Source organism: Gobio gobio, assembly GCF_949357685.1.
Source record: "Gobio gobio genome assembly, chromosome: 13".
In the NCBI taxonomy this organism is placed as follows: Eukaryota; Metazoa; Chordata; class Actinopteri; order Cypriniformes; family Gobionidae; genus Gobio; species Gobio gobio.
In genome coordinates this window covers 22,616,082-22,632,359 of record NC_137106.1, presented here as the reverse complement: position 1 = coordinate 22,632,359, position 16,278 = coordinate 22,616,082, and the positions used below count along the sequence as shown (strand labels likewise).

The 16,278-nt window shown below is 37.2% G+C and overlaps 1 protein-coding gene across 2 annotated transcripts in view; it reads left to right on the top strand.

The window, feature by feature from the left end:
- The window catches only part of slc24a4a (solute carrier family 24 member 4a), a 70,900-nt gene that overhangs the window by 43,636 nt on the left and 10,986 nt on the right, over window positions 1–16,278 (top strand). Inside the window, exons 5-13 of one of the 2 annotated variants that reach the window (XM_079832548.1) lie at window positions 652–736; window positions 821–924; window positions 1,762–1,836; window positions 8,998–9,023; window positions 9,110–9,163; window positions 9,556–9,701; window positions 12,868–13,037; window positions 14,137–14,284; window positions 15,266–15,432. In XM_079832548.1, the coding sequence (XP_079688674.1) occupies window positions 652–736; window positions 821–924; window positions 1,762–1,836; window positions 8,998–9,023; window positions 9,110–9,163; window positions 9,556–9,701; window positions 12,868–13,037; window positions 14,137–14,284; window positions 15,266–15,432 (975 nt within the window). The remainder of the gene's footprint in view (window positions 1–651; window positions 737–820; window positions 925–1,761; window positions 1,837–8,997; window positions 9,024–9,109; window positions 9,164–9,555; window positions 9,702–12,867; window positions 13,038–14,136; window positions 14,285–15,265; window positions 15,433–16,278) is intronic. The other variant, XM_079832549.1, reaches the window with a different exon arrangement.

Here is a 16,278-nt window from a genome sequence, read left to right as displayed (position 1 = left end):
GTGTTGCATTAAAGGTTAGGTTAGGTTTTTGCATTGACTGAGTGCTGTGCTTTAGCCGCCATAGCACCGTTATTGTATTGTGTTTTTTTTTTTTTAGTATCTGTCAAATTACACTGCATTTATTGTCAAAATATCCCTGAGAAATGTCTAGTCAGTAAAATGACCCTAAAACCAGCCTAATTATACAGTGTTCCTTAAAAGAATAGTTTACTCAAAATACTTTTATTCCCTTCATTTTTGTGGTGGAACAGTGTAATTTTTATGGAGATCTTTTCAATGCAATGACTGAATGTTACGCTTCATTGAGGAGCAAAAAGCACGGCAAGTGAGTCAAATACACTACTGTTCAAAATTTTGGACTCTAAGATTAATAAAAAAATGTTTTAATAAAGTTCATATTTTTATTCAGTAAGAGCACATTCAATTGATCAAAAGTGACCGTAATGACTGACATTTTTACATATCTTTTGAACTTTCTATTAATCAAAGAATGTAAAAATCTCCTTTTAGAGTGAATGAATAGCAGCTGTTAAAGGAATTGTTCAGACAAACCACTGACAGTTATGCACATCTCTAGAGTCTATTTAGACATTTTAATTATGGTCTTCGCAAATCCTCTGCAAGAATCTGTATGCTCCTCCCATCCATTAGAAACTACACCTGAGTGAAGATGTAGCAGGGGCGACCTTCATGGCAGCTGGAAGCTCCGCCCCAGAGCTCTTTGCCTCTATAATTGGTGAGCCACACGTACAAGTGCTTGTATATGCATTAGTCATGTGTCAACAGATGCTGTGGATTAGAACCCTCTTGTTTTCTGCAGGTGTTTTTATTACACATGGAGATGTGGGGGTGGGTACCATAGTGGGCTCAGCCGTATTCAACATCCTGTGCATCATCGGCGTGTGTGGAATATTTGCAGGGCAGGTGAGCAGCTTTCTGAGCTCTATATTACAGCTTGCTTCCTTCGGAGCGGCTGCCACTCTTGACCTTTTCATGTTTTCATCTAAGCATTGCAATGTGAAAATTACTCTCCAGGCTTGCTTTTTTTGTTTGTTTGTTTTTTCTTTCTTTCTTTCTTTCTCATTTCAAAGAGTGATTTATTTTTAAACATTAGCTTTAAAAAATTCCAATATAAGAGTTCGATCACAGTAAATACAGGATTTGCCGACACATACTATTGTTACTGTAGTGAGGTCTAAGAAAGATCTTTTTAAAGTACACTGCTGTGGGGGTTTTTTTCTCCCCCTTTTCTTTTGAGAATTCAAGGCCTGGGGCCAGTTGCATAAATATAGCCATTATGTAAAGACTGTCTTAAAACTAGTATGACCAACTTCGGGGAAATCAGTCTTTCTTTTCAGTATCAAATTAGACCACTATACGTTTTTATTTAACTGACTTCAATTATTTTCTTTAAGACTGTTCTTTAAGACTAGTCTTAGCAGTTTATTGGAGCTGGCCCCAGCTGGTTTCACAGACAGGGCTTAGACTAAGCCAGGACTAGGCCTCAGTTCAATTAGGATATTTAAGTAGCTTTCATAAACATGCCTTGGAAAAAAATTACTGTGTGCATCTTGAGACAAAACAATGGCGCACTTTTAAGATATGTCCGTTCAAGTTGCTTTCAGTTAAAACCGCATGCATTTTAGTCTGTGTTGTTGCTTGTGGCAGACTTTAGGGTACAGTAGACCTGACACTTAACAAAAGAAAGAATAGTTGCTTTTGTTGACTTCTGTTTACAAAGATCTTCTCTTTTCCAACTAGGTTGTTTATCTCACCAAGTATGCTGTGTTCAGAGACTCGATCTACTACATTTTTTCTGTGGTTGCCCTTATTGCAGTAAGTGTCATCAATCTTATGAGATCTGGCAATTATGTGATACAATAGAGTAGGTTCTGGTAAAAATCCCATTTACTTTCTCCACAGAGAAACTGATAATTAGCAATAACCCAGAACTTTCAGGAGTCATGCACTATAAGCTCTGAGGTTGTTAAACGATGGTTTAGAAGCCTTTATAAAGAAAATTTGTGTTTCTAAATGGGCCAGTAACCACTCGGAACACCCAAAACATTGTCTGTGTCGTCTTGTGGAAGTTCTAAGATGCTGTTGTTAGAGGGGTAGTTCACCCAAAAATGAAAATTGTCATCATTTACTTACCCTCAAGTTGTTCCAAACCTGTATACATTTTTGTTCTGCTGTACACAAAGGAAGATATTTGGAAGAATGTTTGTAACCAATCAGATCTCGGCACCCATTGACTACCATAGTATTTTTTTCCTAAAAATAGGGGCCAAGATCTGCTTGGTTAAAAAAAAAAAAAAAAAATCCTCCAAGTATCTTTAAATATCAAATATCAAATTTATACAGGTTTGGAACAACTTGAGAGTGAGTATATGATGACAATTTACATTTTTGGGTGAACTATCCCTTTAAGCATGTTATTTGGAAATCACCGCAAAAGATTTGGTTACACTTTATTTTGATAGTCCACTTTAAACATTCTACTAACTATAAGTAACTGTGCAACTACATGTCAACTAACTGTCATTAGAGTATTAGTTGACTGTCAGTAGACTGGTAGGTTATAGTTAGGTGTTAGGGTTCGGGTTAGAGTAGAATAAGTTGAATTGTAGTTGCCAAGTTACTTATAGTCAGTAGAATGTCTGTTGGGGGACCAACAAAATAAAGTTTTAGTAAATATTAATCAGACAGTCTACAAATACTCTAATGACAGTTAGTTGACATGTAGTTGCAAAGTTACTTATAGTTAGTAGAATGTCTAAAGTGGACTATCAAAAGAAAGTGTTACCCATCTTGTATATGTGAATATACAGTAATAGTATACATAGTGTAAATAGTTAATTGCTTTACTTTGTACTGTAGTTACTGATTTTATAGCAGGGGCCTTATAAAAGACTTAGAGTGTACTCACACCAGGCAATCTGAACCATGCCCGAGCACGTTTGACCCCCAAATTCTGGTTTGTTTGACCAGTGTGATCGCTCCATACCCTGCCCAGGCACGCTTGAAGAGGTGACGCACGGAACAGCTTTTACTTTTGTGTGCTTTATTCATCATGACCGCAAACATCTTCTATTACTACTTGGATGCTACACTTTTCAATTAATTAAGTACATTTAGGTTTATACATTTATCTAGTTCTCACTTTATTGATGAACAGGAATTGTAGTTTGCGAGTAAAGCTGCAAATTCATCCATCCAAGTCAGCTGCCTTCATAATAATCAAGTGAAAATTGCTGCGCAGCATAAATGATCAATCTATTAGGGTGTCTATTAGCGAAAGCTTTTCTTCCTGTTTTCTTCAAAACAAAAAGTTGCGTCGTAAATGACCCAAGCGTCCTCCGTCCTGGAACGTTGAGTGCAATGAGAGTGCAGCGAGGTAGTGGGGAGGGGGTCAATCGCACCAGGGCACAGTACAAGAAAACCGTGCTTAGTAGGGCTTGCATAGACTAGTCGAGTAGTAGAGAGATCGACTACTTCAACCACTAGTCGGCACTGTCGGAAACAATCAACTACTCGAGCGTGCATTAACCATGTAATTCATCAAGGATGACAAAAATATCGTAATTTGCCAACTTTGTAAGAATACTTTAAAATACAGCAGTACAACAGCTATGCACAACCACCTACGATTGAAACATCCAACAACAAAGGCAAATGTTAGTGAGACGCACACCATGAAGTAAATGAGCATTGGTGAATCCTGTAAACGCCGGATTACAGAGAGAAGACATGTAACAGATTTACTTGTGGATTTTGTAGTAAAGCCCTGCATGGGCCCGAGACGCTCAGGCCCTAGCCCGGCCCGTGTCCGACAGCTCATCAAATTCTCGGCCCAATCCGACTGGAGCCTGTGTTTTTTTTATCCTCACTACTACACACTGTTGCAGCTATTAAAATAGTTCAGCTTTGTTTTTAATGTCAAAGTAGCTATATTTCATTTCACATTAATTTAGAAAAATGTTTGGGACATTTTTTGTTTGTTAAATTAAAATTTGTTTTTTAAAGTGACGACCAAGCGGCCAGTGGCTGAAAGTGAGTTAACCACATGTTTGATTAATTTAGCCTCTCAAATCAACAATTGACTTGTCTTGATTCCATCCATATAAAACACTTCAAGCATCACAATGATAGTTTAAATGTTTAGCCTGCCTATATCACCACCACAGTAAAAAGGCATTTTTGACAAGTTGAGGCAGGCTGATGCTGGTCGCAATGGCGCTCTCAAACGAAACTGGCTGTACAATCTAAACTAATAAATAAAATAAAAAGAAAAAACATGCAGTTTGTCTTACCTTACACCTCTCCGCAAAACAAATATAAATCTGATCTTCAATTCCTGCGCTAAATGCACATTTAACGGAGTTCACGTCAACGAAAGCAACACAGAGCCTATGAGCTGCATTTTAGCTAATTTCAAAATCAGTTACTAACAATCTTTAACAGTTAACAGTCGGCTTCTTTTAAGCGCGGAACACACTTCAATCCGAGTTCCCACACAAACATTATTAAGTATTCAGTCCATTTTATCAACGATAAATGCCGTTTTGACGCTCTGTGGCGTGACTGGTCACTGATCACAGTTCAAGCGGCCGCGCGACGCGCACGCGTGTGAACGCGATCATCTGTGAAGGCGATCAATCATCTCTTACTAAAGAATAAACATGAATGACCATCTGAAGGTATGCTGAGGATACATTACAACTTACTGTCAAGTGTATATATGTGGTGTAATCGCCCTAATCAGTGTTTCAACGGCGGAAAGACCTCAATATAACTGCTAGTAAACTAAACAATGTCATGTAATGTTAGCATCACATTTACCTCAGGCAGTCATTCAGTGTCCACAGAATTTTATTCACTAGAGAAATCAACTCTTTTACTAAATATATGCTCTATATTAGCCTATATATTCATTATATTACTAAATATATGCTCTATATTAGCCTATATATTCATTATATTACTTAACCTGTTTGTGATGTCTTGATTATTTCATGCATGTTAAATAAACCTGTCATGAAAATGACAGAAACTGTGTATAAATTATTATATTTCAACAACGAATTGGAGAAAAAAATCTATTTTATAATTAGATTTAGAAGTTAATGCAAAAACTGCCTTGTGAAGTTTACATGTTTGCATACTGTGTTATTTGAGTGTTGATTAATATACCTAAAAATAAAAAGCAACTGAATTTAGGCTAATAGTTTGGGCTCTATTTTGTTAACCTTTAATATTAATGTGCAAGTAAGGGCTCCCTATATAATTTACAGAAATATCTTCAATAAACTTTTAGATATAATTTAATTCATTCAAGGACAGACACTTTTTTGTCTTCTTCAGTAAACCACTGATAAATATAAAAAATAAATAAAAAGCAATTTTGTAAAACTGCTGTACCGAACCGTGATTTCAAAACAGGTACGTACCGAACCGTCAGTTTTGTGTACCGTTACACCCCTACTGTCAGTCTTTTATTTTTTGTGTCATGCGTCACAACACTTCCTTGAGTTCCAGGCGTTTCCGTGTTGTAAATTAAAATCATTTTTAAAATATTAAAGGTGTCATTCTCTTAAAGTCACGCTCAGAAATATGTAATTTGCATATTACATGTGTCATTCTCTTTAAGTCACGCTCAGAAATATGTAATTTGCATATTACCTGAGTGAAGGATATAAGACCACTCTCTGCAGTTTCAGGTGAGAGATTCAGGATATCAACTTCTTTGAACCCAGTTACACCATTCCATCGAATGCTAAACTCTGGAAAGCCTTGCACGTATAGTTTGCATATACGACGCGAAATGTTAGGATTGCAATGTCGCGTGCAGCTATTTATTTGGCTTTAATCTGTTACATGAAAATTAAAATATAATGTCATAATTATAATGTTTTGAGAGTTTACTTATGTAATTGTTGCATTAAGCTATTAATTAATAAACATTTATTGGTAACACTTTAGAATAATGGTCATTAGTTAACATTAGTTAACTACATTAGTTAACATTTAACTAATAATGAACTGCACTTATAAAGCGTTTATTAATCTTTGTTAATGTTAATTTCAACATTTACTAATGCATTATTAAAATCTCGTTAACATTAGTTAATGCACTGTGAACTATCATGAACAAACCATGAACAGCTGGATTTATATTAACTAACGCTAACAAAGATGAATAAATACAGTAACAAATGTACTGCTCCTGGTTAGTTCATGTTAAATAATACATTAATTAATGTTAACTAATGACCATTATTCTAAAGTGTTACCCATTTATTGATAAGAACAGTTTCATGTGTTTTCATTTACAGTAGCATGAACCACGAGTAGTCGAGTAGCTCGAGTATTGTTTTGATAGGAAATCGACTAGCAGAAATCGGTAGTCGTGCAACCCCTAGTGCTTAGTGTGAGTACGCCCTTAGTCAGCATAAAACGGAAGTTGTGATGTACTTTCAGTGTTTCCCACAGATTAGAAACCAATTTGTGGTGGTGGGCGCGGGCGGGCGGGGATTTGGGTGGGGTATTTGGGGTTGATTGGCACAAATATCGATTTCGATCTTGATTCAGTATCAATTCATATGTATATAGCCCACTGTACATATAAGGAAAAATAAGTTTGCCTTTTTAGCTCTATTTCAAACTATTTTAATTATATTTGCTCACATTCATTAATATTCACTTGTGTGTGCTTGTATAAGTATCATTAAAAATATTAGGATGCAAGTTATTAACGTTTTAATTTCACATTTAAAGAAATCTAGTGTTTGATCATGTCTAAATGTATTCAAATGCAAAACCTAAAAATAAGTAAGCAGCAATGATCTTCAATACTTTTTTGAGCAACTAGACTAGATACATGTATATTTATTAAAGAGCCATATAGGCACCTTTAGTGGGTAAACCATGGCATTACAAATTAAATAAATTATTTTTCCAGCCACATAATGACTATAATTTGCATTGGATTTCTCCATTTTAACCTTAATTACTACACTAATTGTAATATAAATAAGAAAAAATATTAGAAGTATTTATTTATATTTAATTCATTAAATGGTCATTAATGGACCATAACTATTGCACAAATAATAGGCCTATTTAGTACCAAAAGATCCCTCCTGAAAATATTCAATAAATATTATTAAACTAAAATATAGAACATTTATTTAATTGAAAAATAGTTAAGGTGTATGGTCACATTTGACCATCAATGAGTATAAGTGTGACCAATTAGTAAGGAATACCTGAGGGCTAAATACAAGAAAAACATTAACATTAATGTTAACAATGTTGCATCTCTGCCACTCTCCATAATAAAATGATACTGTAAATGTGGTTCACGTAATAATCAATGCACACTATGCTGTACTGTTTACCAAAACTTGCAAATACCTGAATACTGAAACTGTCGTCTATCCATTCAAATGTATTGGCCATAGACAGTAAAAGAAATGGACAGAGCGAGCCCATAGATTTCAACGGAGATAATTGAAGTCAGATAGAAGCACTCACTTCCTGATGGCTGAGCGTACTGCGCAGCCTCAGACTGAGCTTGACGATGTGACGTGAGCAACCTCTCTGACAGTGGCAAGTCTTCTAGTAGTTGTGCAACGTAAATCTGAGTCACCGAATCTTGCAGAGACAGAGAGGGTGAGCAGGAGCAACTTTTGATGAATGAAGCAGGATCTGCAACATCTCTATCCGATTGCCTCATAGACAGTAAAAGATTGCCTACGAGCTTCTCCTCGGGTCTGTACGGTAATTTGTTCAACAGCGGTTATGACGCAATCGTTAGCCTATATTTTACAAAAACAGCTTCAACGGGGCGATAGTGTAAGATACAAGGTAATGGAGCCTTTTATACATTATTCGTCCATTGTTTATTTCTAAACAAACACGACAGAGTCTTTAAACGCCTCAGATGTAAAGATACCCACTGTCAAAGTGAGGCCAAAATGAATGGGAGTCAATGGGATGCTAACAGCAGGTGATGGCTTGGTTAGGCTTGGTATGGAGGGTACGGTTTCCGGGGGCTGGATTACCCCCTTGGTATTGACACAGCACTAGAAATATTGAGAGCTCTGTGAACCACGTGACCACGCGCGCCACCGGGAGATGAGAGCATGTTGCCTCTGGCTTTAACTGTTATGCCACATTAGCGCCAAAACGCTATTTATTGGTTGAATTTCGTATTAAAACTTTAAAAAATGTAAAAGCTTAGACTTTGTTTAATAACAAAAGCAGGTTTGGCAATTTGAGAGCGAGAGACCTGCGTGAGTGACTGAGAGACGGAAGGAGAGCAGGGAAAGAAAGTGCAGCTGAACGAATACACTGCGTGTTTTAAACAGGGTCAAAAAAAAAAGAATAACGACACGCAATATGTGGCGGCAGGTGTTGATTCTGTGGCGCACCGCCACGAATTAGTCTATGTGTGGGAAACACTGACTTTATACCCAAGTCGCTTCCCGAACAAGAAAAAAAGGAGGGTGGGACTTGTTTTGAATTCGGGAATTGATTTGATGGTTGTTGTTTGCTATTGCTGTAATCTCATGTGAGTGAAAGGTTGTCCCGTCCTCACGCCAGTAAACACGTCATCAGAGAAGAGAGGAAATTAGCTGCAAGAGGGAGAGGTTATTTTGATTACAGATTATAAGGGCGCACAATAAAATAAAATAAAATAAAAAATAATGAGGTGCACTGATAAGTCCTAAATAATGAATACTGCAACATTCCAAATAAAATAAAAATAATTTTGATTTCATGGTGACTTGAAGTACATGTAAAGACAAGAACGTATCTTTGTTTACTTGTTCATTTTGGGACTGGTTAGTTTTTATCTAGTCTTTATTGACTATTATTATTTTCTTATCTGTGAAGGAAATACGGGGGGGGGGGTACTAAAAAAAAGAACCATGTGCACTGAATTCTGCTGCCACTCCATGAATATTTACAGACTCTGTATATTTCTTTCAGTTTATTTATGATGACAAGATTTTGTGGTAAGTGAACCTCAGTCTGAGTATACCTTATGTTGCCTGGTTGAAGGCAGAGATCTGATTGGCTGTCCCCTCCTCTGTCTCTGCAGGTGGGAGAGTCTGGTACTGATTCTCATGTATCTTGGCTACATCATCATCATGAAGTGAGCCCTCCATTTTGTATGCTTGTTTAAACATCTGATTCTTTATTTTATTAAAACAACCATTTAGCCTTCAAGTATTTTAAAATTATTTATAATTGTTGCATTAATATTTAACTGTTAGCGAAGTACTTGCACTGTGGTAATGACATTAAGGTATTGAATCCTTCATTTTAGCTGGTATCGATATACTGACATGCTATTTTGAGCTAAATTAAGGTGCAGTATTTGCAGGTCACATTTATTGTTCAGTAAATTTTTGTGGGTGAAATTCAATTATTTCAACAAGATTGGGAATTCTGTGTGAGGGCAAAATATTTCCTCATGCAGATTTTGCCTTGATTCAGACACCTTTGTTGTTTAAATCAGGTTGTTGTGTTTTTTGTTTTTTTTAGGTTTAACACTAGCATACATAACTTCTTTGTGGGGAAGGAAGACAAGGGTGTCGGCAACGGTAACACAGTGATCAGCGAGATGGAGGATGGTAATGAATGTTATGGGCAGTTTTGGGATGATGCATCATGGCCGTTACTCAGCCCAGGTAAGGGTAACTAGACAGGCTTCCTCATGGGATGGCAACTAACCCTCTGCTGCTTGCAACAAAGTCAGATCTTGTCCTCTTTAAATTAATTCCATTCTATTATCTATGTGTCTTCTGTTTGTAAAACCTACGCCAACAGCACTTACTGAATGCGTAGCCATCTGACATCTCTTATGAGAGGCTGACACTTTGCTTCCTTGCTAAACCGCGGTCCGCTTTCTGTTTCAGAGCGCGGTGTCCTGTAGTGCAGCTCTAATCGTTGTGGGGTGGTCTCTGTTCACCCCCCTGCTGAAGCCTGTCTGTTTAGCCTTACTAAATCTGCCCTGGCTCCTGTCTCATCCTGCAGTTCTCTCTCTGTGTGTGTGTGTGTGTGTGTGTTCATGTCTTACTCCCAGTACCAGTGATATATCCTTCCATTACTTTACAATAAGGTATCCGCCACTGCGCCTGTATGATAAGGTTTGTATTCATGTATTCTTTTGAGGTTTTTTAAAGATATCTTCCAAGGACAAAGGCAAGTGAAGTATAGATATGGTAAAGTCAACATTTAAATCAGAAATGCGAATGTTCCTGGTCTTGTGCACAATTTATCAGTGCATGTAGTTCCAAAGAAAAAAGTTTATCTTCATAATCTTTGATTAAAATGTAATAATTGCTCTGCTTCCAAAATGACTTTGCTTTTTGAGTGGTCATCTAGCCCGGTTTTTAACCCCTCCACTTAATCTGCCTGTCATTTATAGAAACCACTTTTTATACATATGCTTAGTTTTTTTTGTGGTGATATAACATATAATTCAATCAATGGGGATTGAGAGATGTTCCTCAAAAGCCTGATTTATCTTATTTAATATTCTCATTTTAACAAGATTTTTCTAAAAAAATTGGCCCCACTTTATATTAGGTGGCCTTAAGTACTATGTACTTATATCAAAAAATAAGTACAATGTACTTACTGTGTTCAAATTGTATTGCAAAACACCTTTGCTGATATTGAGGTGGGAAACAGGTAGGGTTAGGGACAGGTGTGGTGGGATGGGTAAGTTTAAGGGTAGGGTTAGGTGTAAGGGAAATGTCAACTGTGTAATTACAAATGTAACCACAGAAATTAATTACAGATGTAATTACAAGCAGGTATTTTTTAAAATGTAAGTACAATGTAAAAACATGTATGTACACAATAAGTGCATTGTATCAATTAATTAAAATGTTAGTACATAGTAGTTAAGGCCACCTAATATAAAGTGGGTCCAAAAAATTATGTATGGATCGTCAAGTACACCCAGGTTGCTTCAGTCTAGTAATTGTTCATCTTGAAAGTTATTCTTGCGTTAAATAAAAATGTAAATACATTTTCGTTTTACTTAAGGGACTTTTACTTTCCAACTATAAATCGAGTGACAAAGCATTTAGTAGGTTGTATACAACAGGTTTTCCTTTGGAGGTCTTAGAAGTTTCTGTATCAAATGATACAGTGGACTTGATAGGGTTAAATATCACAGATATCGTCAATACCGATATATTGTGACACCCTAACAACAATAATGATTCAGTGGCATTAGTTTGGGGCAGGACTATATCTGTTTGTCCAAAGAATGGCAAAACAAACTTTTTTTTTAGTTTTTTTTTCTTTGAGTTACATTTAACTCAGAATATTCCTTTTAATGAATGAATCAATCAATGTCTTCGGTTAGTGTGTTTGTTTATATGTTGTTGATAGTGTATTGGCAGTAGAGCTCTTCCTGTAATGTCCAGCTTAAATCTGGAGGATTGCTGAGAGTTTCATTTTATGTCAGTATTCTGTGTTGATGGTTTCTGACAGTATCTCGAGGGGCTCAGAGGTGGGCCTACGGTCTATCCCAGCAGGAATCCGTCTCTCACTGACAGACAGACAGGACTTTAGATTGAAAATTGTGACATCTTTTTTTCTTTTGAGTGTTTGTGTTTATGGCCCTGCTGGTTTCTGTGCACCGTTGTTGTGTAGATGTATTTATTTTTTTGGTCTCTCGGTGTGTGTGTGTGTGTGTGTGTGGGCATTAGTGATGCGCGGGTCGGCTTTTTTTCCAACCCGCGGGTCCTGCTTTTATGAAATTATTTGGCCCGCCCCAGCCCGCACCGCACCAGTGTATCAATTTTAAAACCCGCCCCGCCCCGCATCCGCGACCATTAATCATAAATCAGGTCATATTAATAACAAGATAATGATAAAGATTTTCAACCTTTAATTTTCACCAAAGTAGCGTTTGGATCTCGAAGGCTTAACCATTTTTTATTTCAGATTTGTATAGGCAGTTTATAGCCTACGCTACATAACCACTAAACTTTTGTTTTATTTAGCACACAGAAATGTTCATAGCGTGTTTACATTCGCTGTGCAAAAAAAGAATGGCGTCCACTGTACCAGGGTTTAATCTATTTCGGCTAGACTCCAGCACCTCGTCTTCCATCTTCACTTTTATCTCTCCGTTTTTGTTGTCGTGGCTGCCGGTGGTGGGAGCTGCTCGGCGCGCAGCTGTCATGACGTGCCGCGTGATGCCAAAGGCTTGGGGACATCATGCAAGTTACGTTGCTACGGCTTTCATATTGTAACCTTATCAAAAAAACCTAATAAAATATGAAAATAGATACTCCCAAATATTTTATATAGGCTATAGGGAATTGCAGGCAACATACATAGATTTTTTTATTTTGTTTTTAATGACCCGCCCCAACCCGCCCCGCAAATAAGTGAAGATTTCTTAACCCGCCCCAACCCGACCCGCAGGTTACCCGCGGGGCCCGCGGGTTATGAGACGACCCGCGCATCACTAGTGGGCATGTTTTTGTGAAATATCAGGACACAAATGTGTATAATGACATGGGTATGACATAGGTATTATAAAAAGAGGGTGAAATATGAGGATGTTACCCATGCTTATAAATCACACAGAATGAGGTTTTTTTCACAGAAAGTGAACTGCGCAGTTTCCTGTGAGTAGGTTTAGGGGCAGGGGCAGTGTAAGGGGATAGAAAATACGGTTTGTACGGTATAAAAACCATTACACCTATGGAATGTCCCCACATTTCACAAAAACGTGTGTGTGCGTGCGTGCGTGCGTGCGTGCGTGCGTGGCATGAGTACCATGTGTAGGTACACTTACGAAAGTTTTTTTTTCTTCCGTATCTGCAGTAAAGCCCAGTAAAACATACACTAGGGGCTCTGTTGTGATGGTGGATGAGATGATAAATTCAAGCCCTCCACATTATCGGTTCCCTGAGGCCGGCCTCAGGGTCATGATCACCAACCACTTTGGACCTAAGACACGTCTGCGCATGGCAAGCCGACTTATCATCAATGAGGTAAGAAAATACACCTGCTGAGTGAACGCCTTTGAGAAAATTAGCTAATAATCCACAAAAATCTGTGGGTTACGGTGATGTTTCACATGGTAATTGAAATTGAGTACCTCAAGCCCGTTTAAAGGATAATTTTATTACATAAAATGTATTAAATTTTTCTGTCGAACACCAAAGAAATGTGCAGATTTTGTTTTTCTTTTCAGTGGGGTTTTTTTTTTTTTGGACCCCATTGACTTTAATTATATGGACAAAAACAGTTCTTAAATCTCTACTTTTGTGTTTCACAGCAAAAAGAAAGTCATACAGGCTTAGAACAACATGAGTGGAACACAATACATTACATTTGAGATTGAAAAAGGAGCAATAAGACGTCCTTACTTTTTTCCAACATCTTTTGCTTGGAAAATGTCACAATACAGTATTAAAATTGGTGGAATTCAACATGAATCAGCATTCACAACCCATGTTAGTTTGTTGAAAAATAGACATATTCAGCTATTTTATAAGGGCTTCAAATGCAGCTCATCCTTTCAAAATTATGAGTTTGCACTATCCGTTTATAATAGTGTATTTAACACTGGCAACCCAGAGATTGGATTATAAACCAGAGTTCTGAATAGCTTATGCACGAGTCTTTGTTAGTTAGCTCAGCACTGTGGAGTTCTCTCATCAGGTAGCCCAGTTCTGGGTGTGAGACTGATTAAACTGTTTCTATAAATATCCACATGCTGGCATTCAAAGAATTGTGTTAGAAATGCAAACCCCTGTTACAAAGACTGCTGAGGAATTTGATAGAGACATGTCAGCTAGTTAAGAAAGAAATGAGACTGGGAATGGTGTTAAACTGATCATCGATGAACGTTATGGACACAGAAGGTTGTCAGTCTTGTCGGTATAACATTTTAAAGGACAGATCACCAAGAAATGGGGAAAAGATCTGCCATTTACTTTTATGTTGTTTCTATGTGTTTTAGAAAAATAGCATCATACTAGCTGACAATAACTATTCTTTCAAAGTGTCTAAATTGAAAAGAGTTGGATTGTGAGGAAGTGGATAAGAGTGAACTTTTGAAGCAGTTTTTGCTCTTTATACATGCAGCAGCAGCGGCTGGTGAAGACGGCCAATGGGGTGGACGCAGTGCTGGTAGCTGATAAGAAAGCTGACACCATGGAAAATGGCAGCGTAGTGGAGGACAAACTCGCTGAGGAGCCGGAGAGTGAGATGTCATCTCCTTTCAGCTTGCCTGGTGAGGCGGTTTGACTTTGTCACACATTAACACGTTGGATCGTTACCGCATGTGGTGGCATCTGAAATCATATGTATTCCTATTCACATAGATCTTATTCTGTGCCTTAACCAGCAAGGTTCCTATGGTGATTTAAAAACAAAAAAGCTTAATATGGTGTTTTAAAATTGGGATTTCCAGGCCTGGAAAAATCATGGAATTATTATTTTTTTTAATGGTAACACTTTATCATGAATTAACTGTGAACGGCAGTTACAAAAGTTTTGGGTCAGCAAGAATGCAATAAATATTTTTTTCCACAAATTAATCATAACAATGGTTTTCAACATTAATAATAAGAAAAAAAATGTTTGTGAGCACCAAATAAGCATATTAGAATGATTTCAGAAGGATCATGTGACGCTGTAGACTGGAGAAATGGTTGCTGAAAATTCAGCTGTTATTTTAAATTGTAATTTCACAGTATTACTATTGTTACATATATAGACTCAATTTACACTAAACTAAAATATTTAACTTTTGGTCGGAGCAAACTCTGGAAATGGAAAGTGGAAAAACTTAACATGGAAGTTCAAATTTTCCAATACTAAGCTATTTTATTATCTTCAGTTATGAGTGATATATCATTGGCCACATTCACAGTATATTTTGTGTTTGTATTTGGTGCGTTGTGAATGTACCTGGTACAGTAAGAACACTGAATTGACTGAACAATGCACAGAGTTTTACTCTGTGTGTGAGCTCAATTGTGAGAAAATCACATGACAAAGGATTTCTTGTTATTGTGTTGAGATTATGGCTTTTTCTTTTGACTTTTTTCTTGTGAGCTGTGCTTTCATCTGAGACATGTGCTGTGTTGCCCGCCCAGTGAACTCCTAAGTCACCTTAAATTAAAGGACAGGATGGTCAATTGAATGCCATAAAACATAAGCTTTTTTTGTGGAGGCTTAATTGGTGATGTGCTGTATCATGTGACTGCAGGTGGCACTTTGGATAAAGTGAAGTTTTTCCTTTGCTGGCCCATTTTGGTGTTGCTGTACTTCACCGTGCCCAACTGTGCCAAGCCACGGTGGGAGTTCTGCTTCATGCTGTCCTTCTTCCTCTCAACTGTGTGGATAGCTGTCTTCTCCTACATTATGGTGTGGATGGTGAGTTCTTTTGTGTATGTAAGCATCCGTATTTGGATATTTAAACAATGAATAGTTAATGCAGAATATTTAGAGGTCCCATGGCATGAAAATGAATTTACATACATTTTTTAACATTAATAGGAGTTCCCCTAGCCTGTATATGAAGAGTTTCGTTGCAAAACGAGATATATCCATTTTGAGAAATGTTGGTTATTTGACATTATTATTTAAGACATCAACAGTCAAGTTCATTCACAATTTTTTGTACATTAAACTATTACTTGAGCTCAGTGAAGGCCGGGACACAATATTCTTCAAATCCAGGATATTTTTTATTTAATTTTATGTCCATAAATAAGTCAAAAACCATGCCAAAATGCAACATATTTATCTTAACATTGTCAAACATCTTAAATTGGTTAAAAAAACAATACATCATAAATATATGGAATAGTATATACAAAGATTGATTAATAATAATAAGATTCCGAGTTAGTTTTGGTCAGAACATACACAACATAACGTTTTTTGTGTGTTTTTTTGCAAAACGCTATATATCCACCTTAGGCTATATTCTACTACTGTAATACCATTAAGAAAAGCTAGTGAATCAATGTTTTGTGTGTGTGTGTGTGTGTGTGTGTGTGTGTGTGTGTGTGTGTGTGTGTGTGTGTGTGTGTGTGTGTGTGTGTGTGTGTGTGTGTGTGTGTGTGTGTGTGTGTGTGTGTGTGTGTGTGTGTGTGTGTGTGTGTGTGTGTGTGTGTGTGTGTGTGTGTGTGTGTGTGTGTGTGTGTGTGTGTGTGTGTGTGTGTGTGTGTGTGTGTGTGTGTGTGTGTGTGTGTGTGTGTGTGTGTGTGTGTGTGT